This window comes from Bufo bufo, chromosome 7 (genome assembly GCF_905171765.1).
Source record: "Bufo bufo chromosome 7, aBufBuf1.1, whole genome shotgun sequence".
NCBI classification, from domain to species: Eukaryota; Metazoa; Chordata; class Amphibia; order Anura; family Bufonidae; genus Bufo; species Bufo bufo.
In genome coordinates, this window is record NC_053395.1 from 4320772 (window position 1) to 4343133 (window position 22362).

General features: G+C 48.0%; 1 protein-coding gene across 2 annotated transcripts; it reads left to right on the top strand.

The window, feature by feature from the left end:
- Positions 1–6422: 6422 nt before the first annotated feature.
- On the top strand, positions 6423–20545 carry LOC121008950. Of its 2 annotated transcripts, none has more exons than XM_040441787.1 (6): positions 6423–6555; positions 11025–11186; positions 12783–13039; positions 15517–15714; positions 18095–18171; positions 19250–20545. In XM_040441787.1, the coding sequence occupies exons 3-6, from the start codon at positions 12793–12795 to the stop codon at positions 19352–19354; spliced, it is 627 nt and encodes a 208-aa protein (XP_040297721.1). In that variant the 5' UTR covers positions 6423–6555; positions 11025–11186; positions 12783–12792; the 3' UTR covers positions 19355–20545. The 2 variants fall into 2 exon arrangements, with proteins under 2 accessions (XP_040297721.1, XP_040297720.1); XM_040441786.1 differs by having other exon boundaries at positions 6424–6555; positions 12779–13039.
- The last annotated feature ends 1817 nt before the right edge of the window (positions 20546–22362 follow it).

The following is a 22362-nucleotide window of genomic DNA, read 5'->3' on the forward strand; positions in this document are numbered from 1 at the left end:
CACTTGTAATATCGCCTTACCCTCGGCCGCGGTCACCGACCCGAGAGCACCGAATACTCCAACTGTAATTAGTCTCCCCTGTAGGCCCATCTGCCCAACAGGAGCCCCATGCACAAGCTTACCGAATCTCCTGAGATGCACACTCCACCTTGGCATGCACCTCTTAAACCTATCATTGCCTTCCAGGACCCTCCATTACCACGCCACAACAAACCCTTTCAACCCCCTGCCGATATACCGGGCGGGCGGGAAAAACCTTCCTGCTTCTTCACAAGCGCCTGTCTGATAAACTCCGCCCCCCATTCCCTTCATATACTGCCCGGGAAAATAGCTGACCGAGGCCCCTCCCCACGACCTAACCTTAACCCTCAGCTGCCTGAACTTCCCCCCAAGTCAAAGAGCACTACGCCCAGGCTGCGCCCAGCTCCGTTGCTCCCATGACTTAAAGGATGGAAGATACCCAGGCAATAAACCACCCATCTACCTTACCGCCCCTTCCTGTTCCCCAATTAACACACAGAGACATCTTCTTGGGAAAAGAGCCTTCTCGGCCAATTTATTCAACAACATTAATTATCACGTCACAGAAAATACGTAATAACACGCATAACATATCAATTACCATAACAATTATCATAACATCTGAACCATTGAATAGGATCCTAGAAGGCAACAGGTAAGCTGTGTTCTCCACCATTCACCTCCACTTGTAATATCGCCTTACCCTCGGCCGCGGTCACCGACCCGAGAGCACCGAATACTCCAACTGTAATTAGTCTCTCCTGTAGGCCCATTTGCCCAACAGGAGCCCCATGCACAAGCTTACAGAACCTCCTGAGATGCACACTCCACCTTGGCATGCACCTCTTAAACCTATCATTGCCTTCCAGGACCCTCCATTACCACGCCACGAACGACCATAGGAGAAACCTCACCTATGGGAGTCCTGCCACACCCGAAAAGCCGTCTCCAGACCCTCCTGAATCCCTAAGGCCCACATGTCAATACCCACCTCATTCAGGTGAACACCATCAGACCTAAGGAACTGAGGCGATGCCGCCTCCAGCTCCCGGTGCCGCACCACAATTCCACCATGGCGCCTCACAAAACGTCCAACCTCCCTATTAAGTTTAGCCCGGGCCTTATTAAGCCGATCAACCGACCTCGCAAAACGCCAGGCTCTCCGAGCCACAACCTCGGACCAAACCACCAACACACCCGGAACATCCGACCACAAACGCAAAAGATCCAGCTTCATATCACGAATCACCTCCCTAGTACTGCGAACACCCATGTCATTCCCCCCAACGGGCAACACAACAATATCAGGTGACCTATCTAACGAAACTGAAGCATGAAAGTCCGGGAGCACCCTACCCCACAACAGGCCCCGTATGCCAATCCAGCGCACTTGCATGTCAGCCGGGTCGAACCCCAACTGCCGTCCGTTCCTCCGCACGTCCGCCCGCAATGCTCCCCAGTACACGTAGGAGTGTCCGAAGATCCAAGCCATACAAGCCGACCCTGTAAACACATAAAATTAAAACCTAACTCACCAGTCAGCGTAATAAAATACTGTATAGACAACCGAACATTGATCCCCTTGGCACTCACAACATGTGAGTACGAACATACGACTGATAACACCTAGATTCCCACCGGCCAATACGTTTAATGGCCTCCTCCCCCAGGCCCCATCTGGCCGCCTCCGTTGCCGCCCCAATCCTAAAAGAATGGGACGCAAAGTCCTGAGCCGGGTAACCCGCTGCGACCAAACACTTCCGAAAAACTGCAACAAACTGATACCTTGACAATGCCGACCCATCTGCATGCATCAACAACGAACCCACCTCATCCGGCCTAACCACCAACAACTCCTCCACACACCTGACCGGACACAAGACCGACCCAACCAAAGGGCGCAATATAATAACCACCCCTTTGCCCTCCTGATCCGTCTTAGACCTACGCAATACGCAACGCAAACCTCCCCCAGAAAAACACACATCCTGCCTCAACAAACCTCCCCCACACAACCAATTTCCCGACACCAATTCCGACACCCTGAATGCCCCGAAAAAGGCCAAGGAAAAAGCAGCCCTAAACAAACAAACCTCATAAGGCGTCAAACACACCACACCAACCATCTCCCACAACGACTGCAACACTGCCCACGAAACTGGCCTACGTGTGTCTGGCCGCGCGGCACTATGCCTATAACCCTTCAAAGCTTGCCTAACCAGAAAGCAGTTAGACACATCCATGAGACCCCGCAACCGCAACCAAAAATTGACGGCCGCCACTCGATTGGAAACCACCGAAACAGACACCCCCGAACTATAAGACAAACCTATAAAATATACCAACAACATCTGAAAATCCTCCACTACCTCACAACCCCCCACTTGATCCAACAACTGCTCCCACTGGGACCACACCAAAGAATACGCCAACCACGTACTCCTACTCACGGACCGGCGAATCAACTCAGAGGAGACCCCAAGGCCACGTTCCAGAGCCACTGAGGACATGATAGACCCGTCTCGTCCGCATCCGGCACCAGCCCGCGAAAACGATCCCACTGAAAGCGAGAAAGTGAATCAGCAATGTCGTTATCAACACCCGGAACATGCACAGCCACAAAACAGGCATTCAACCGCAAGCCACTAAGCACTAAATGGCGAAGCAAGCGCACCACCGGGGGCGAATTAGCAGACTGACTGTTAATCGCCTGAACCACCCCCATGTTGTCACAGCAAAATCTCATTCTTTTATTCCTGAGCACGTCCCCCCACAACTCAACAGACAAAATGATCGGAAACAATTCCAACAAAACCAGATTCCTCAAAAAACCTGCCTCCACCCAAACCTCCGGCCAGGCACCAGCGCTCCACTGCCCCCAGCAAAAGGCCCCGTAACCACAAGACCCCGACGCATCCGTACACAATTCCAAATCAAAACTGGACACAGGCGCCTCCATCCACACCGAACGCCCATTAAATTCCTCCAGAAAACGCTCCCACACCAACAGGTCATCCCGAACCTCAGATGATAACCGCAAAAAATGGAAGGGCCTCCGCACCCCAGCCGTCGCCATGGCCAAGCGCCTGCAGAACACCCGGCCCATTGGCAGAATTCTGCATGCAAAATTCAACTTCCCTAGAACCGACTGCACATGCCGCAACTGCACCTTTTTTGCCCTCCTTAAAAAGGCAATATCCTCACGCAAGTCTGCCACCTTCTCCTCCGGCAACCGACACTCCATGGCCACACTATCTATCACTATACCCAAAAATTTAACAGACGTCGCCGGGCCCTCCGTCTTTTCCGGTGCCAACGGGACATCCAAACAACCAACTATGCTCTCCATCGTGTGAAGTAACACCGAACAAACTCGCGACCCAGCAGGTCCCAGAAACAAAAAGTTGTCAAGATAATGTAACACGGAAGTCCAACCCGCCTCCTGCTTCACCACCCACTCCAAAAAGGCAGCAAACTTCTCAAAGAACATGAAATTGCACAACCCATCGGCAGACAACAATCAACATAAAAACTGGCTTCCCACTTAAACCCCAACAAATGCAAACTGTCCGGATGAATGGTTAACAAACGAAAAGCGGCCTCTATATCCGTCTTCGCCAACAAAGCCCCTTTTCCAAAATGACGCACCCACCGAACCGCCTCATCAAATGAAGTATACGAAACCGAACAAAGCTCCTCAGCAATACCATCATTAACAGAACTACTTGCCCGCCTCCTTTTTTGGGACCAAACCCAACGGTGACACCCACAAACCTGACAACGGGGATTCCGCAAATGGGCCAGCGACCCGCCCCGCCGCGATCTCCTTACCAATCTTCTCCGCTACCACGTCCGGCCTACGCAAAGCTGACGTCAAGTTACGGGGAGCCACAACCGGGCTGACCGAAAAACACGGTATCCGAAAACCATCCCTGAAACCAACAAACAACAAAGCCGCTGCAGCCCTATCTGGGTACCTCTCTAACCACGGCAACATCTCTTCCACCTTCACCGGCGTCACCCCTCTTCTGCGCCCCATCAACTCCTTTTCCTCGCCCCCGCTTGAAACACCGTGACAGATTGTGCGCCCCACCGCATCCGGAACACTCGTGCTTGAACCGACAGTCGGCGAGGTATCTGCAATAACCCTCATTGAACTGCCAACAGCAACCCTTCTTTTGCCCAACACCAGGCTCGGACGCCGAGGGACCCCCGGCTGCCCCACGAAAGGACTGATGCCCCACCTTCGGAGCCGCCATAAGCCGCATCCAAAGACCGATATCTTTGTGATCCCAGCGAATACTCGCCCGGACCGCCTTCCGCTGACGAAACTGCTCGTCGTACCTCAACCATGCCACACCCCCATACGTCCTATCGGCCTCACCAATGCCATCCATGTAACAGAAAAGTGCGGAACAGTGCTCCGGCGCTTTTTCTCCCACCACACTTGCCAGAATGGCAAAAGCCTGCAGCCAATTCAAATACGTCCGCGGTATCAACCGATACCGCCGCTTCTCCTCCTCCTCCTTTTTGGACTCATCAGGCCTAACCCTATCCAAACTAAACTTTTCCAACTGAAGCAAAGAGAATATCTCCACATACTCGTCCTTCCAGATCTTTTCTTTAACCTCCGCCTTCAAATGAGCCCCCAGCGGCCCCTCAAAACAGACGTAGACCTCGCCCTTAGCTGCGTCCGCCAACCGCACCTCGTCCCCGACTTTTCCTTTCTCCCCAACACCGACCGACACATCCCCAGTCCCCGGCGCCGCCACATCCGCCCCAACGCTACTCGAGCCAACCCCGCTAGACTGACACCTCGTAACACCGGACACCTCTGGAACCCATACCGCCGCAGGTGACTCCCGCACACCCGACCCCAACCTAGACAAAAGCGACACCATCCCCTCTAGCAATTCCTGCGCCAACCCCTGGCCCTGCAAAACACCCCCCCCCCCCACCGATTGCTCAACAGGAGCCAAATGCTGACCCGAAGGCCCCTCACCTGACCGGCCCTGAGGTATCCGCCCAGCAGCCAAGGTCCGCCCGGACACTCCCGCCATCGATGGTCCGCTCAGCTGCGCTGCCGCCGGACCGGCTCCATCCTCGTCCATCCGCCCGTCGTCAGCTCCCGAGTCGTCCTGGCTCACCTCGCCGTCCTCCACTTCCGCCAGCTGTCCAGGCCCGCCGGCAGGCGGCCGCCGTCTCTCGTCACCCCCGGCAACCGACGTAAACCGCCTCCGTCCAGGCTCACCGGCAGGGGAACCGGCAGCCGCATCCGAAATACCTCCATCACTGCAGTCGTCCAGTTCTGCAGCACCTCCTAGTCCAGCTCCCACAGCAACCTCAGCCTCCTGAACAAATCCAGCTGCAGTACCGGGGACAGCCACCGGTGTCGCTGCCGCGCTCCGCCCGCTCCTCTGCAGTCTCACAGAAGAACGCCGCCGGCCCTGCGACAAGGGGCCACGGCGCAACACGCACCACTGCTGACCTCACTCCAGGATCCAGGCCCCCACCGGAAGGCTGTGGGGCCGCACGCTCCTCTCCCCGTCGTGGTCGACTCGCCGCCTGCTCCTCAGGTAAGGGCCGACGCCTGGCTCGCTCCCCGTCCGACAAGTCCACAAGGGGAGAGGCCGTGAATAGGACGAGGCGACGGGCACAGCCCGGTCCTCTCCCGCTGGTGCCCGGCGCCGACCAGGATTCCTCCCGCTGCGGCGGCGAGGCGCAGGGCTCACAGCCCTCACCGCCCGCAACGAAGGGTCCCTGCTGGGGCTCCTTAAGCGCCGCCGCACCCGTGGGGTAGCCTCAGGGCTCAGCCTCTCTGGGGGCACAGACCTCCTAGCCCTAGGCCTAGCAGCAGGGGCAGCCGGTGTGGGAACCGGACCCGCCAATACAGCTTGCAGACTCTGCTGCAACCAATCGGCCCCATGTCTCTCCGCCGCTGCCTTCACCGCATCCAATAAAACGTCCAAAGACTCCATAACTCCCAGCAAAAATCCTCCCAAACCTTAAAAACCTTCCTGCTTCTTCACAAGCGCCTGTCTGATAAACTCCGCCCCCCATTCCCTTCATATACTGCCCGGGAAAATAGCTGACCGAGACCCCTCCCCACGACCTAACCTTAACCCTCAGCTGCCTGACCTTCCCCCCAAGTCAAAGAGCACTATGCCCAGGCTGCGCCTAGCTCCGTTGCTCCCAGTATGCTAACAGTTTACTCTGCTACAATGCAACCGTCATGTCATCAGTGCAGGAGGGGTCAGAGGTCAGCAGCAGAGAAGCAAGAAGCCTGAGAAACTAGGAGTTTTTTAAAATTCGACGAAGCAGCCGAATCAAAGTTTTCACATCTTCGTCATCTTTAGTTATAAGACACAGCGGGAACCACAGATCCTGCAGGAATGGCCTGAACTTCAGCTCAGACTCTGAGGGGTTAAAGTCAAAGTGAAAGTAACTTGTGTCTGGAATCACGTGACTTCCTATCAACTACGGGAACCAGCTCAGCTCTGCTGCATTCACTCACCGATCATGAGTGGCCCCCGGGTGAGAGGATTATTATAGCTATTCTGTAGATGGTGGAGGAGCCGCTCCTGCCCAGAGCCACAGGTGTACTCTGTACTACTGACCAGGCTGCTGCATCCATCTCCTCTGTGTCATCTCTTCTGTGTCCATCTCCTCTGTGTCCATCTCTTCTGTGTCCACCTCCTCTGTGTCCACCTCCTCTGCGTCCACCTCCTCTGCGTCCACCTCCTCTGCGTCCACCTCCTCTGCGTCCACCTCCTCTGCGTCCACCTCCTCTGCGTCCACCTCCTCTGTGTCCATCTCCTCTGCGTCCACCTCCTCTGTGTCATCTCCTTTTTGTCCATCTCTTCTGTGTCCACCTCCTCTGCGTCCACCTCCTCTGTGTCATCTCCTCTTTGTCCATCTCTTCTGTGTCCATCTCCTCTGCGTCCACCTCCTCTTTGTCATTTCCTCTTTGTCATCTCCTCTGTGTCCACCTCCTCTGCGTCCATCTCCTCTGTGTCACCTCCTCTGTGTCCATCTCCTCTGGGTCCATCTGCTCTGGGTCCATCTCCTCTGCGTCCATCTCCTCTGGGTCCATCTCCTCTGCGTCCATCTCCTCTGCGTCCATCTCCTCTGCGTCCATCTCCTCTGCGTCCATCTCCTCTTTGTCCATCTCCTCTTTGTCCATCTCCTCTGTGTCCATCTCCTCTGCGTCCATCTCCTCTGCGTCCATCTCCTCTGCGTCCATCTCCTCTGCGTCCATCTCCTCTGTGTCATCTCCTCTGTGTCACCTCCTCTGTGTCCATCTCCTCTGTGTCCATCTCCTCTGTGTCCACCTCCTCTGTGTCCATCTCCTCTGTGTCACCTCCTCTGTGTCCATCTCCTCTGGGTCCATCTCCTCTGCGTCCATCTCCTCTGAGTCCATCTCCTCTGGGTCCATCTCCTCTGCGTCCATCTCCTCTGCATCCATCTTCTCTGCGTCCATCTCCTCTGCGTCCATCTCCTCTGTGTCACCTCCTCTGTGTCACCTCCTCTGTGTCCATCTCCTCTGAGTCCATCTCCTCTGCGTCCATCTCCTCTGCGTCCATCTCCTCTGGGTCCATCTCCTCTGCGTCCATCTCCTCTGCGTCCATCTCCTCTGCGTCCATCTCCTCTGCGTCCATCTCCTCTTTGTCCATCTCCTCTTTGTCCATCTCCTCTGCGTCCATCTCCTCTGCGTCCATCTCCTCTGTGTCATCTCCTCTGTGTCACCTCCTCTGTGTCCATCTCCTCTGTGTCCATCTCCTCTGTGTCATCTCCTCTGTGTCATCTCCTCTGTGTCCATCTCTTCTGTGTCCATCTCCTCTGCGTCCACCTCCTCTTTGTCATTTCCTCTTTGTCATCTCCTCTGTGTCCACCTCCTCTGTGTCCACCTCCTCTGTGTCCATCTCCTCTGTGTCACCTCCTCTGTGTCCATCTCCTCTGGGTCCATCTCCTCTGCGTCCATCTCCTCTGCGTCCATCTCCTCTGGGTCCATCTCCTCTGCGTCCATCTCCTCTGCGTCCATCTCCTCTGTGTCACCTCCTCTGTGTCACCTCCTCTGTGTCCATCTCCTCTGAGTCCATCTCCTCTGCGTCCATCTCCTCTGCGTCCATCTCCTCTGCGTCCATCTCCTCTGCGTCCATCTGCTCTTTGTCCATCTCCTCTGTGTCATCTCCTCTGTGTCACCTCCTCTGTGTCCATCTCCTTTTTGTCCATCTCCTCTGTGTCCATCTCCTCTGCGTCCATCTCCTCTGCGTCCATCTCCTCTGCGTCCATCTCCTCTGTGTCACCTCCTCTGTGTCCATCTCCTCTGCGTCCATCTCCTCTGCGTCCATCTCCTCTGCGTCCATCTCCTCTGCGTCCATCTCCTCTGGGTCCATCTCCTCTGGGTCCATCTCCTCTGCGTCCATCTCCTCTGCGTCCATCTCCTCTGTGTCACCTCCTCTGTGTCCATCTCCTCTGAGTCTATCTCCTCTGCGTCCATCTCCTCTGCGTCCATCTCCTCTGAGTCCATCTCCTCTGCGTCCATCTCCTCTGCGTCCATCTCCTCTTTGTCCATCTCCTCTGTGTCACCTCCTCTGTGTCACCTCCTCTGTGTCACCTCCTCTGTGTCACCTCCTCTGTGTCCATCTCCTCTGTGTCCATCTCCTCTGCGTCCACCTCCTCTTTGTCATTTCCTCTTTGTCATCTCCTCTGTGTCCATCTCCTCTGTGTCACCTCCTCTGTGTCCATCTCCTCTGGGTCCATCTCCTCTGCGTTCATCTCCTCTGCGTCCATCTCCTCTGCGTCCATCTCCTCTGCGTCCATCTCCTCTGGGTGCATCTCCTCTGCGTCCACCTCCTCTTTGTCATTTCCTCTTTGTCATCTCCTCTGTGTCCATCTCCTCTGTGTCACCTCCTCTGTGTCCATCTCCTCTGGGTCCATCTCCTCTGCGTTCATCTCCTCTGCGTCCATCTCCTCTGCGTCCATCTGCTCTTTGTCCATCTCCTCTGTGTCATCTCCTCTGTGTCACCTCCTCTGTGTCCATCTCCTCTTTGTCCATCTCCTCTGTGTCCATCTCCTCTGCGTCCATCTCCTCTGCGTCCATCTCCTCTGCGTCCATCTCCTCTGTGTCACCTCCTCTGTGTCCATCTCCTCTGCGTCCATCTCCTCTGCGTCCATCTCCTCTGCGTCCATCTCCTCTGGGTCCATCTCCTCTGGGTCCATCTCCTCTGCGTCCATCTCCTCTGCGTCCATCTCCTCTGTGTCACCTCCTCTGTGTCCATCTCCTCTGGGTCTATCTCCTCTGCGTCCATCTCCTCTGAGTCCATCTCCTCTGCGTCCATCTCCTCTGCGTCCATCTCCTCTTTGTCCATCTCCTCTGTGTCATCTCCTCTGTGTCACCTCCTCTGTGTCACCTCCTCTGTGTCCATCTCCTCTGTGTCCATCTCCTCTGCGTCCACCTCCTCTTTGTCATTTCCTCTTTGTCATCTCCTCTGTGTCCATCTCCTCTGTGTCACCTCCTCTGTGTCCATCTCCTCTGGGTCCATCTCCTCTGCGTTCATCTCCTCTGCGTCCATCTCCTCTGCGTCCATCTCCTCTGCGTCCATCTCCTCTGGGTGCATCTCCTCTGCGTCCACCTCCTCTTTGTCATTTCCTCTTTGTCATCTCCTCTGTGTCCATCTCCTCTGTGTCACCTCCTCTGTGTCCATCTCCTCTGGGTCCATCTCCTCTGCGTTCATCTCCTCTGCGTCCATCTCCTCTGCGTCCATCTCCTCTGCGTCCATCTCCTCTGGGTGCATCTCCTCTGCGTCCATCTCCTCTGTGTCACCTCCTCTGTGTCACCTCCTCTGGGTCCATCTCCTCTGCGTCCATCTCCTCTGCGTCCATCTCCTCTGGGTGCATCTCCTCTGCGTCCATCTCTCTCTGTGTCACCTCCTCTGTGTCACCTCCTCTGGGTCCATCTCCTCTGCGTCCATCTCCTCTGCGTCCATCTCCTCTGCGTCCATCTCCTCTTTGTCCATCTCCTCTGTGTCATCTCCTCTGTGTCACCTCCTCTGTGTCCATCTCCTCTGTGTCCATCTCCTATGTGTCAATCTCCTATGTGTCAATCTCCTCTGTGTCCATCTCCTCTGGGTCCATCTCCTCTGCGTCCATCTCCTCTGCGTCCATCTCCTCTGCGTCCATCTCCTCTGCATCACCTCCTCTGTGTCCATCTCCTCTGTGCCATCTCCTCTCGTCTGTGCCTCATCTCGTCTGTGTCATCTCTCATGTGTGATCTCCTCTTTGTCCATCTCCTCTTTGTCCATCTCCTCTTTGTCCATCTCCTCCGTGTCATCTCTCATGTGTCCATCTCCTCTGTGTCACCTCCTCTGTGTCACCTCCTCTGCAGTCACCTCCTCTGCAGTCACCTCCTCTGCAGTCATCTCCTCTGTGTCCATCTCCTTTGCGTCCATCTCCTCTGTGTCCATCTCCTCTGTGTCCATCTCCTCTGCAGGCATCTCCTCTGTGTCCATCTCCTCTGTGTCCATCTCCTCTGCAGGCATCTCCTCTGTGTCTGTCTCATATAGGTCCATCTCCTCTGTGTCATCTCTCCTGTGTCTGGGTCCTCTAAGTCCATCTCCTCTGTGTCATCTCTACTGTGTCTGTCTCCTCTAGGTCCATCTCCTCTGTGTCTTCTATCCTGTGTCTGGGTCCTCTAGGTCCATCTCCTCTGTGTCATCTCTCCTGTGTCTGTCTCCTCTAGGTCCATCTCCTCTGTGTCATCTCGTCTGTGTCTGTCTCCTCTAGGTCCATCTCCTCTGTGTCATCTCTCCTGTGTCTGTCTCCTCTAGGTCCATCTCCTCTGTGTTGTTTCTCTCCATTCTGGGTTTAGCAGACTACTATGGTTCTGTTTTTGCTGCTTTGATGGTACAGTTATTCTGGGATTGGTGCCTTTAGTTCTCTATGTTCCTGTATTTTCAGGCCTTTCACATGTTGAATTTTATCTTTCTCTTGGTGTTGGATAGTTGTTAGTAACCATCTTGTCCAGTGTCTAATACAACTCACGAAGACCATCTAGTTACTCCAGTGACCAGACACCTTGTCCTTCATCTGAAGCTTAGTCCTGGAAATATCAGAAAGTAAATCCTCGAGTGGAGAAGCAGTAATAAAAGGTCATAAAGTCAAAGGTCAGTTTCACATGAGCGTAATACTGGAGCAATTATACTGTATGCCAATATTATAGCTGTCAATCCAGGCCTAAACACAGGACTAATGACCTGAACGAGCAGAGTCATTGGTCCCAGTAGTGTTTCTATGGGTTATCAGACCTGCGGTTGGTCCAAGATTTACAGTTGTAATACAAGGGCAGAAATATCTGTTGAATTGAATAACCAAGTCAGGGGGCACACCACATAATGAACGGAGTGCAAAGGGCGGTGAAAAGGAACATTAAACAATTTGGACCCAAGAGAGAGCCGCCAGAACCACCCTATAAATGCACATCTGTAAGAGAAGGATTTATGAGTTTATGAATATATAATGAGAATATTCTGTAGTACACATTTCTGTCCACTAGATGGCTGCAAACCATATGTATGAGAAGGTCAATGAGGGAGGGGGAAGAGGGGATTCTGAAACCACTCCTATCAGGTAAAGGAGCCAATAGCCTCTTCTTAAGGAACACCCCTTTTGTGATGTCATGTCTGCTATTTAAGTGAATGTACTGTGAATAAAAGGCTCTGGCCTGCTCTCTTCTACCATGGCTCAAAGAGGATGAGAAGATGCTTTCATGAAACCACATAGTGTCTGGTCTCATTATAAAGCAGTATGCTGTACACATACTTATTCTTCTAATTGATTTGGCACCACACAAAGAAGAAGGAGAGTCGCATGAATTGCGACGACACATCCGACAATAGATCCTTATTAAAAATATATAAAGTTTATTAGACACACCAACAGACACATTAAAAAATTGTATACAATAGAAGCAAAGTGCGGTATGCAAAGAATATGTAACCAGCACATACACACTCGTGAAATTGGTCATATGATAGAAGAGAGAGCGGACGCTGTGACATAGATCAGAAGATGGAAATATATCTGATGGTGTGATTGTTGTCAAAAGCCATCTCCATCCAACATAACAGCAATGATCCTGGGAGGAGTTGGGTGAGATATAATAATCTAGTCTTCTTCTACCCTATGGGGGTCTGATAGCTGGAACCTATCTCTGAAGTGGAGTTTGAGTGGAGCCACCTATAAACGCTAAGTGTAATGGCCTTTATGAGAAAATACTGCTTTGCTGCAGATCACACTCTAATACTTTATATACATAAGGAGACCATGACCACTACAGACTCCTCCAGGGTTTTGACATTTTCTTATTTTCCTCATATAGTTGCAGCTCAGCTGTGATTAATTAACATACTTCATATTTCACAGTCATGGCTACTAGTAAACAAGGTAAATACCAGGAGATCTTGGGTGGAGTAGTGGGCATAGGACAGATTATGGCAACCAAGGGGATCCATCACCACTCAAAGATGACGAGTAGCTAAGACTCACTGTGGATGATGACGGGAAGATCACATGTTGATCCCTGGGAGACCAAGCTCCACGATAACTCCTGATGACGTCATCAGTTCCAGAGTCCTAAGAACCCCATACTACCCCATGCTACCATGTCTGATACCTTTCCTATGTTACTGCTCTTCTGATTGTATTTAATGGGGTCCACATGATGTGAATAGTTTGAATAATCCCTCATCTTCTGCAGACAGGACACTAAAGATGGCGATGGTTGGAATCTTCTCCAGGAGCAGCACCCATAACTACCGATGGTTACTACAGTTCCTGTATTCTTTCCTTCCCGAGGACAATGTCCGTTCTGTGCTCATCACCAATAATTCTCCTCTGTTCATTAGCGGCATCTCATTCGCTATTTTATATCATTCAAAGACCAGAGGGCGAATCAATGTCACCGATGTGACGGACGCCTTATATGACAGTGAGCTGAAGGAGTTGTCTCGAGCTCTGGGTGAGTGTGTCTGTGACAGTCTACGAAATCCTAAACCTGTTCATCTGTTAAAGTGTATTACTCTTCATTCGTCTCAGGGAACCGGTGATTTCTTCTATCCTCAAAAAATATAGGATGAAAACTGCAAATGTCATGGAAGACCGATTTATTACATCATCTATTGTGGCTTTGAATAATCATCTTTAGATTCGCAGCCAGATATGACACATCAACTAAGAATGACATCAGAGTAATGACTGGTGTCACCTAAAGATGACATCACATCTCAGTAATGACTGGTGTCAGCTAATGATGACATCACATCTCAGTAATGACTGGTGTCACCTAATGATGACATTACATTTCAGTAATGACTGGTGTCACCTAATGATGACATCACATCTCAGTAATGACTGGTGTCACCTAATGATGACATTACATCTCAGTAATGACTGGTGTCACCTAATGATGACATCACATCTCAGTAAAGACTGATGTCACCTAATGATGACATCACATCTCAGTAATGACTGGTGTCACCTAATGATGACATCACATCTCAGTAATGACTGGTGTCACCTAATGATGACATCACATCTCAGTAATGACTGGTGTCACCTAATGATGACATCACATTTCAGTAATGACTGGTGTCACCTAATGATGACATCACATCTCAGTAATGACTGGTGTCACCTAATGATGACATCACATCTCAGTAATGACTGGTGTCACCTAATGATGACATCACATTTCAGTAATGACTGGTGTCACCTAATGATGACATCACATCTCAGTAATGACTGGTGTCACCTAATGATGACATCACATCTCAGTAATGACTGGTGTCACCTAATGATGACATCACATTTCAGTAATGACTGGTGTCACCTAATGATGACATCACATCTCAGTAATGACTGGTGTCACCTAATGATGACATCACATTTCAGTAATGACTGGTGTCACCTAATGATGACATCACATCTCAGTAATGATTGGTGTCACCTAATGATGACATCACATCTCAGTAATGATTGGGGTCACCTAATGATGACATCACATCTCAGTAATGACTGGTATCACCTAATGATGACATCACATTTCAGTAATGACTGGTGTCACCTAATGATGACATCACATTTCAGTAATGACTGGTGTCACCTAATGATGACATCACATCTCAGTAATCATTGGTGTCACCTAATGATGACATCACATCTCAGTAATGACTGGTGTCACCTAATGATGACATCACATCTCAGTAAAGACTGATGTCACCTAGTAATGACAGCAACTAATTATGAGGAGAGAGATATAGAAGTACATTGTGCTCATGCCCACCAGGTGCCATTTGTAAGAAGAAATGGAATCCCAACCAAGGCCTCTCAGGCAGCCAAGTAAATTATCTTTAGGGTAGTTACCGAGAAGGAGGTGGAGTAGAGGTATTAGTGGTAGAGACGCTCTGTTTTTTTCCTTTCTTTTTGGAAAGGAGAATATATATTTAGTATGTGACTTTTCTAGAGAAGCATTATATGGGGATAAAAACACAGAAATAAATAAAAATCTATTATAAAAAAGTACCACCGGAGGAATATCTTATTATATAATGGCGCGGATTGAAGGCTGCCACCAGAAATTTTGTGGAAAAAGTAGGAAAAAATGATATATGAAGCATAAGGATTTCTGTATACCCATAAACACTAGAGAGGAGCAAATCAGTTCTATCTCTGATAATTATCCTGAATTAGCCAAAACATTTGGGGGGTCATCTATGAAACAGAAATACGCCTTTATCAGCCAGATTTCTGCTGCAGAACGCGGCGCAACAGACTTTTGTGCCGCAATCTGCAACTTCTCTCCCCGCTACCCTGGTCTAATAAAGTGGGCGTGGTGTGGGCGGGGAATGGGAGGGACCTGCAGGCCCGTCTCATTTACCATTTTCTACGACTGTTTTAGGCCTAGAAAATGGTCTAAATGTGAGACAGCTCGAAGGCTCGGAAGCTTCTTACATTTAGAAGCGGCGCTGGATCCGCCGAAGTTATGGAGAAGCCGGTGCATCTATTTAACTGCAGCGGATCCACCGCCAGAGCAGCGCTTTATTAAGACCGGCGTCTAAAACGTTGGTCTTAATAAATGTGCCCCTTGATTTCTAACAAACCCAAATGTTCTGCAATTCATTTTAGGGAAATCTAGAGAGAGATCTGCAGGTGAAAACCACATGGAATCCATATCCTTCCAGTCACTGCTCAGAAGCGCCTTCACCCACACGACCTCCACCCCTGCGGTGATCTCATGATTCTGGGCAACAAATGGTGTTTAACTGGAATGGAGAATTCAGTTAACCATTTGTTGCCCAGTCCTCGCCCCGGCTAGAGATGAGCTCTCCGGAATGTCCGATGTCTCTCAGTATACAAATGACAAGCTCAGAACAGTCACCTAACGAGGGTGGGCCCATGTGTGCGTCTTACCGCTTGGTTCTTCTTACTCACCTGTAGGGGCAGAGAATGTGATTGTGGTGATCGACGATCTAGATGATAACAGCGAACAACAGAAGAACCAGATTCTGGATAACCAGCCCAGTATCAGGATTCTAGCTCGTGATCTGTTCCTCTTCAATGCACAGAATAAAGAAGACCTAGAGATAAACCCAACCAATGCCTCCAACAAATCTCAGATACAGGAGCTGATTACAGGTACCCGATGTGTCTCAGCATCTGTCCGGGGGACATACTGGTCCATTGTAGGAAGGCCTCACATCACAGGACATTGCACATATTACTCTGAATGCTCTGTAAATACATGAAGCCCCTCCATCATTCAGAGGCATTCTCTGGACTGCTGGAGTCTCCATCCAAGGAAGCCACCACTGAGTGTCCGAGCAGAGGTTTCTGGTGTACACAACTCTGTAACCAACCAATTGTTTGATGCTCGGTGGTAAGGATTGATCTGGGCTCTGAACACAGTAGAGCATGCAGCCAGACAGATATTTAGTCCTAAACTATACCTCATCCAGATATATCCTGCACTAGTTATAACTCTTCCAGATATACCCTACACTATACCTCATCCAGATATATCCTGCACTATACCTCATCCAGATATATCCTACACTATACCTCACCCAGATATACCCTACACTATACCTCATCCAGATATATCCTGCACTATACCTCATCCAGATATATCTTACACTATACCTCACCCAGATATATCCTGCACTAGTTATACCACATCTAGATATATCCTGCACTATACCTCATTCAGATATATCCTGCACTATACCTCATCCAGATATATCCTGAACTAGTCATACCACATCTAGATATATCCTGCACTAGTCATAACACATCCAGATATATCCTGCACTATACCTCATTCAGATATATCTTGCACTTATTAGACCTCATCAAGATATATCCTGCACTAGTTATACCTCTTCCAGATATACCCTACACTATACCTCATCCAGATATATCCTGCACTATACCTCATCCAGATATATCCTGCACTAGTTACACCTCATCCAGATATATCCTGCACTATACCTCATTCAGATATATCCTGCACTAGTTACACCTCATCCAGATATATCCTGCACTAGTTACACCTCATCCAGATATATACTGCACTAGTTATACCTCGTCCAGATATATCCTGCACTAGTTATATCTCATCCAGATATATCCTGCATTATACCTCATGCAGATATATCCTGCTCTATACCTCACCCAGCTGTATCATGCACTAGTTATTCCCACCCAGATATATCCTGCACTACCTATACCTCATCCAGATATATCTTGCATTATACCTCATCCAGATATATCCTGCACTAGTTACACCTCATCCAGATATATCCTGCACTATACCTCATTCAGATATATCCTGCACTAGTTACACCCCACCCAAATATATCCTGCACTAGTTTTATCTCACCCAGCTTTATCTTGCACTAGTTATTCCCACCCAGATATATCCTGCACTACCTATACCTCATCCAGATATATCCTGCATTATACCTCATCCAGATATATCCTGCACTATACCTCATTCAGATATATCTTGCACTTATTAGACCTCATCAAGATATATCCTGCACTAGTTATACCTCTTCCAGATATACCCTACACTATACCTCATCCAGATATATCCTGCACTATACCTCATCCAGATATATCCTGCACTAGTTACACCTCATCCAGATATATCCTGCACTATACCTCATTCAGATATATCCTGCACTAGTTACACCTCATCCAGATATATCCTGCACTAGTTACACCTCATCCAGATATATACTGCACTAGTTATACCTCGTCCAGATATATCCTGCACTAGTTATATCTCATCCAGATATATCCTGCATTATACCTCATGCAGATATATCCTGCTCTATACCTCACCCAGCTGTATCATGCACTAGTTATTCCCACCCAGATATATCCTGCACTACCTATACCTCATCCAGATATATCTTGCATTATACCTCATCCAGATATATCCTGCACTAGTTACACCCCACCCAAATATATCCTGCACTAGTTTTATCTCACCCAGCTTTATCTTGCACTAGTTATTCCCACCCAGATATATCCTGCACTACCTATACCTCATCCAGATATATCCTGCATTATACCTCATCCAGATATATCCTGCACTAGTTACACCTCATCCAGATATATCCTGCACTAGTTATATGTCATCCAGATATATCCTGCACTAGTTATATGTCACCCAGATATATCCTGCACTAGTTACACCTCATCCAGATATATCCTGCACTAGTTATACCTCATCCAGATATATCCTGCACTAGTTATATGTCATCCAGATATATCCTGCACTAGTTATATCTTATCCAGATATATCCTGCATTATACCTCATGCAGATATATCCTGGTCTATACCTCACCCAGCTGTATCTTGCACTAGTTAAACCTTATCCAGATATATCCTGCACTAGTTATACCTCATCCAGATATATCCTGCACTAAACCTCATCCAGATATATCCTGCCCTTGTTGTTTCTATGTTTGTGGTGGTTTCATCTTCCTTTTCGTCTCTCCCTCACAGAACGATCTTCAGTTTCATTCATCTCTCTGTTTTACCTGTGTTTCTTCTGCTCAGGTTTAAACTCAAGGACAAATGAGGTAAATTAATGAACAATATGAAATATCAGAAGAGTGTGACTTACTGGGGTCTGGCACAGTGTGGGCTGTCAGGTGGATGCTTGTCGATACCTTAGTCTTATCGTGGTCTTAGGCTTATCGTGGTCTGAGAACACCATGTGGTTAGGACTCTTTCACCCTTATAGGAGAATTAATTTACCCACATATAATTGTGGTGGTGTATGAGCCCCATAGCATAGAATAGCCCCCCCCCCTCCATTATGGTGCCAGATTTCGCTACACAAGACAGAATGACCACCCCCTGTTAACACTGGGTCCTCTGGAATGAGGAGTCCTCAGGGTAGTCACCCAGCAGCAAAGACAGTGGAATCAGCCAGTCTGAGGTACCTCTCTCCAAGTGTCCTCAAAGTGACATGGTCTCCCATTATGGCATGTTTGCTTTGGGTTGAAACCTTGGTTACAATATTCATATATTTCTTTAAAGCTTCAGCGATTTATTGTAGAATGATCAATAATTTCCTTTGTTTCATTACCTTCAGTTGGATTTTCATTAGAATCCATCTATATTGGATGCATCTAGTGTGGACCCATCTTTGGTGGATCTAGCTATGGTAAATCTATCTAGTGTGCGCCCATCTATGATGGTCTGTCTATAGTGGATCTAACTAGTGTGGACTTATCTATGGTGGATTTATTCATAGCTGATTTATGAACCCCCTCTACGGTAAATCTATTTATGGTGGATCTATCTACTATAGACCTATCTATGGTGGATGAATGTATTTAGACCCCATCTGTGACAGATACATTTGTATAGGCTCCATCTACAGTGCAATCCACCTAGGGGATACCAGTCTATGTTGGCTGTATCTATGGTAGATTCTAGTATATCTAGGGGAGGGAGTCATTCTATGAAGAATGGATATAGGACCCATCTATGGTTCTCATATATATCTCCAGGGCATCATTCTATGATGAAGGTATGGACATATCAATGGTGGATGTATTAACATTTCTTTTGAGTTACTAGTTCAATTACTGGTCACTAGTATCACTACTAAAGATGGTATGAAATGATGTGGACTTCTTGTTTTGACAGATGCGGTCCCGCAGGAGATGGATGGTCGGCATTACGGCAGTCGTGCTGCTCTTTGTGTACATGTTTTCTGTTTTCTGGTATAACCGCAGGGTCTTGCTGTGGTGATATACTGGACAGTCCTTCTCACTGTTTCTCCAGCATCTTGTGGCTTTCATATCATATCTGCAGTGCTCCTGAAATCCTATTTTTGTATTGTCCTCTGTTTGTAGATTTTGTTCTATGTGTAAATAGAACAAATAGTAAAATATCATCAATTTTGAGCTTCATCCTGAGGAAGAACCTGAAAGACATTTGTGCCCCTCCGTAACATCATTAACTTTACTTTGTACAAGTTGAGGAACTGAGATAAGAAATGAGTGGACAGAAGAACACAATGGGTGTGTCATCTGTTGGGTCTGTAATCTGGGCCCTCCACTGAGGATCAGAATGAAGGGTCCCAGGTAGAGGAATCTCAGGCTCGATGGTCTTCAGAGCTCCTACAGACTTGAATGTGAACATAATGGGACATGGAATCACTACTGAAGCCTATGTATGACCCAGGAGCCTCCAGACTGGAGATCCAGATCTGAGTGACCACTTCACGACAGTCTCAAAGGTTTTGACTTCTCCGGCTTTGAAAGATCTGAATTCTGGTTCCATTAACAGTGACTGTTAAAACTGGAAACCAATGAGTGTAAAGTTACCTGCTATAACCTGAGAACCCCGCACCCACACAGCAATAACACCCCAACATAGGTGCAGTATTTTTTGTGTGTGGTGCACATGGACTGCAGACCTATAGAAGTATATGCTACAATAAAGACCTCCATTATTCTGTATGACCTGATAGTCCATGTTGAGAAACTCAGGGCTTACACTACTTTGGCCTTTCTCTCACATAAAGAGTCGACTATCTTTGAATAATATACGATGAGACTCTTGGTTACTGGGTCGGAGTTGTATTTGGCCTCATGTCAGGCACGTGCAAGATGCTGTAGAGAATCCTGGTTGAGGTGAGCTTGTGACACACACAGTAATGCGAGATACACAATGTGGTTTCTTCCTTGTTTTCAGCTTAGAGGAAAAATCGTCTTTGAGTAACAGAAATTATTATCACCAGCTACAATCCGATTGTTCAGTCATATCGCCAATTTCTCCTCTGGACTGTGGGCTGTATGGTGGTCTTTACCTGAACGTCTGCAGAAGTCAGAGTGATGAAACAGCAAGCTTACCACTGGCATTATATGACACCATTAAGCTGGGCCTGTGGTGGCTCTGTCTGTGCACTGTATGCTATTAAATATCTACACACTACATTCTGTGTGATATCATTTATCTGGGCACTGTGTGATATCATTTATCTGGGCACTGTGTGATATCATTTATCTGGGCAACGTGTGATATCATTTATCTTAGCACTGTGTGATATCATTTACCTGGGCACTGTGTGATATCATTTATCTGGGCACTGTGTGATATCATTTATCTGGGCACTGTGTGATATCATTTATCTGGGCACTGTGTAATATCATTTACCTGGGCACTGTGTGATATCATTTATCTGGGCACTGTGTGATATCATTTATCTGGGCACTGTGTGATATCATTTATCTGGGCACCGTGTGATATCATTTACCTGGGCAATGTGTGATATCATTTATCTGGGCACTGTGTGATATCATTTATCTGAGCACTGTGTGATATCATTTATCTGGGCACTGTGTGATATAATTTACCTGGACACTGTGTGATATCATTTACCTGGGCACTGTGTGATATCATTTATCTTAGCACTGTGTGATATCATTTATCTGGGCACTGTGTGATATCATTTATCTAAACACTGTGTGATATCATTTATCTGGGCACTGTGTGATATCATTTATCTGGGCACTGTGTGATATCATTTATCTGGGCAACGTGTGATATCATTTATCTGGGCAACGTGTGACATTTTTCGGGGCACTGTGTGATATCATTTATCTGGGCACTGTGTGATATCATTTATCTAAACACTGTGTGATATCATTTATCTGGGCACTGTGTGATATCATTTATCTAAACAATGTGTGATATCATTTATCTGGGCACTGTGTGATATCATTTATCTTAGCACTGTGTGATATCATATATCTAAACACTGTGATATCATTTATCTAGGCACTGTGTGATATCATTTATCTGGACACTGTGTGATATCATTTATCTGGGCACTGTGTGATATCATTTATCTAGGGCACTGTGTGATATCATTTATCTGGACACTGTGTGATATCATTTATCTGGGCACTGTGTGATATCATTTATCTGGGCACTGTGTGATATCATTTATCTGGGCAACGTGTGATATCATTTATCTGGGCAACGTGTGATATCATTTATCTGGGCACTGTGTGATATCATTTATCTGGGCACTGTGTGATATAATTTATCTGGGCACTGTGTGATATCATTTATCTGGGCACTGTGTGATATCATTTATCTGGGCAACGTGTGATATCACTTATCTGGGCAATGTGTGACATTTTTTGGGGCACTGTGTGATATCATTTATCTGGGCACTGTGTGATATCATTTATCTAAACACTGTGTGATATCATTTATCTGGGCACTGTGTGATATCATTTATCTAAACACTGTGTGATATCATTTATCTGGGCACTGTGTGATATCATTTATCTTAGCACTGTGTGATATCATTTATCTGGGCACTGTGTGATATCATTTATCTGGGCACTGTGTGATATCATTTATCTAGTGCACTGTGTGATATCATTTATCTGGGCACTGTGTGATATCATTTATCTGGGCACTGTGTGATATCATTTATCTAGGGCACTGTGTGATATCATTTATCTAGGGCACTGTGTGATATCATTTATCTGGGCACTGTGTGATATCATTTATCTGGGCACTGTGTGATATCATTTATCTGGGCACTGTGTGATATCATTTATCTTAGCACTGTGTGATATCATTTATCTAAACACTGTGTGATATCATTTATCTAGGCACTGTGTGATATCATTTATCTAGGGCACTGTGTGATATCATTTATCTGGGCACTGTGTGGTGTCATATATCTAAACACTGTGATATCATATATCTAAACACTGTGATATCATTTATCTGGG

Excerpts from the sequence above, each read along its gene's own strand:
- LOC121008950 (XM_040441787.1), top strand. The coding sequence starts at position 12,793 with ATGGCGATGGTTGGAATCTTCTCCAGGAGCAGCACCCATAACTACCGA. Across the intron at positions 13,040-15,516 it reads GGAGTTGTCTCGAGCTCTGG|GGGCAGAGAATGTGATTGTG; the intron begins GTGAGTGTGTCT and ends ACTCACCTGTAG. Across the intron at positions 18,172-19,249 it reads TAAACTCAAGGACAAATGAG|ATGCGGTCCCGCAGGAGATG; the intron begins GTAAATTAATGA and ends TTGTTTTGACAG.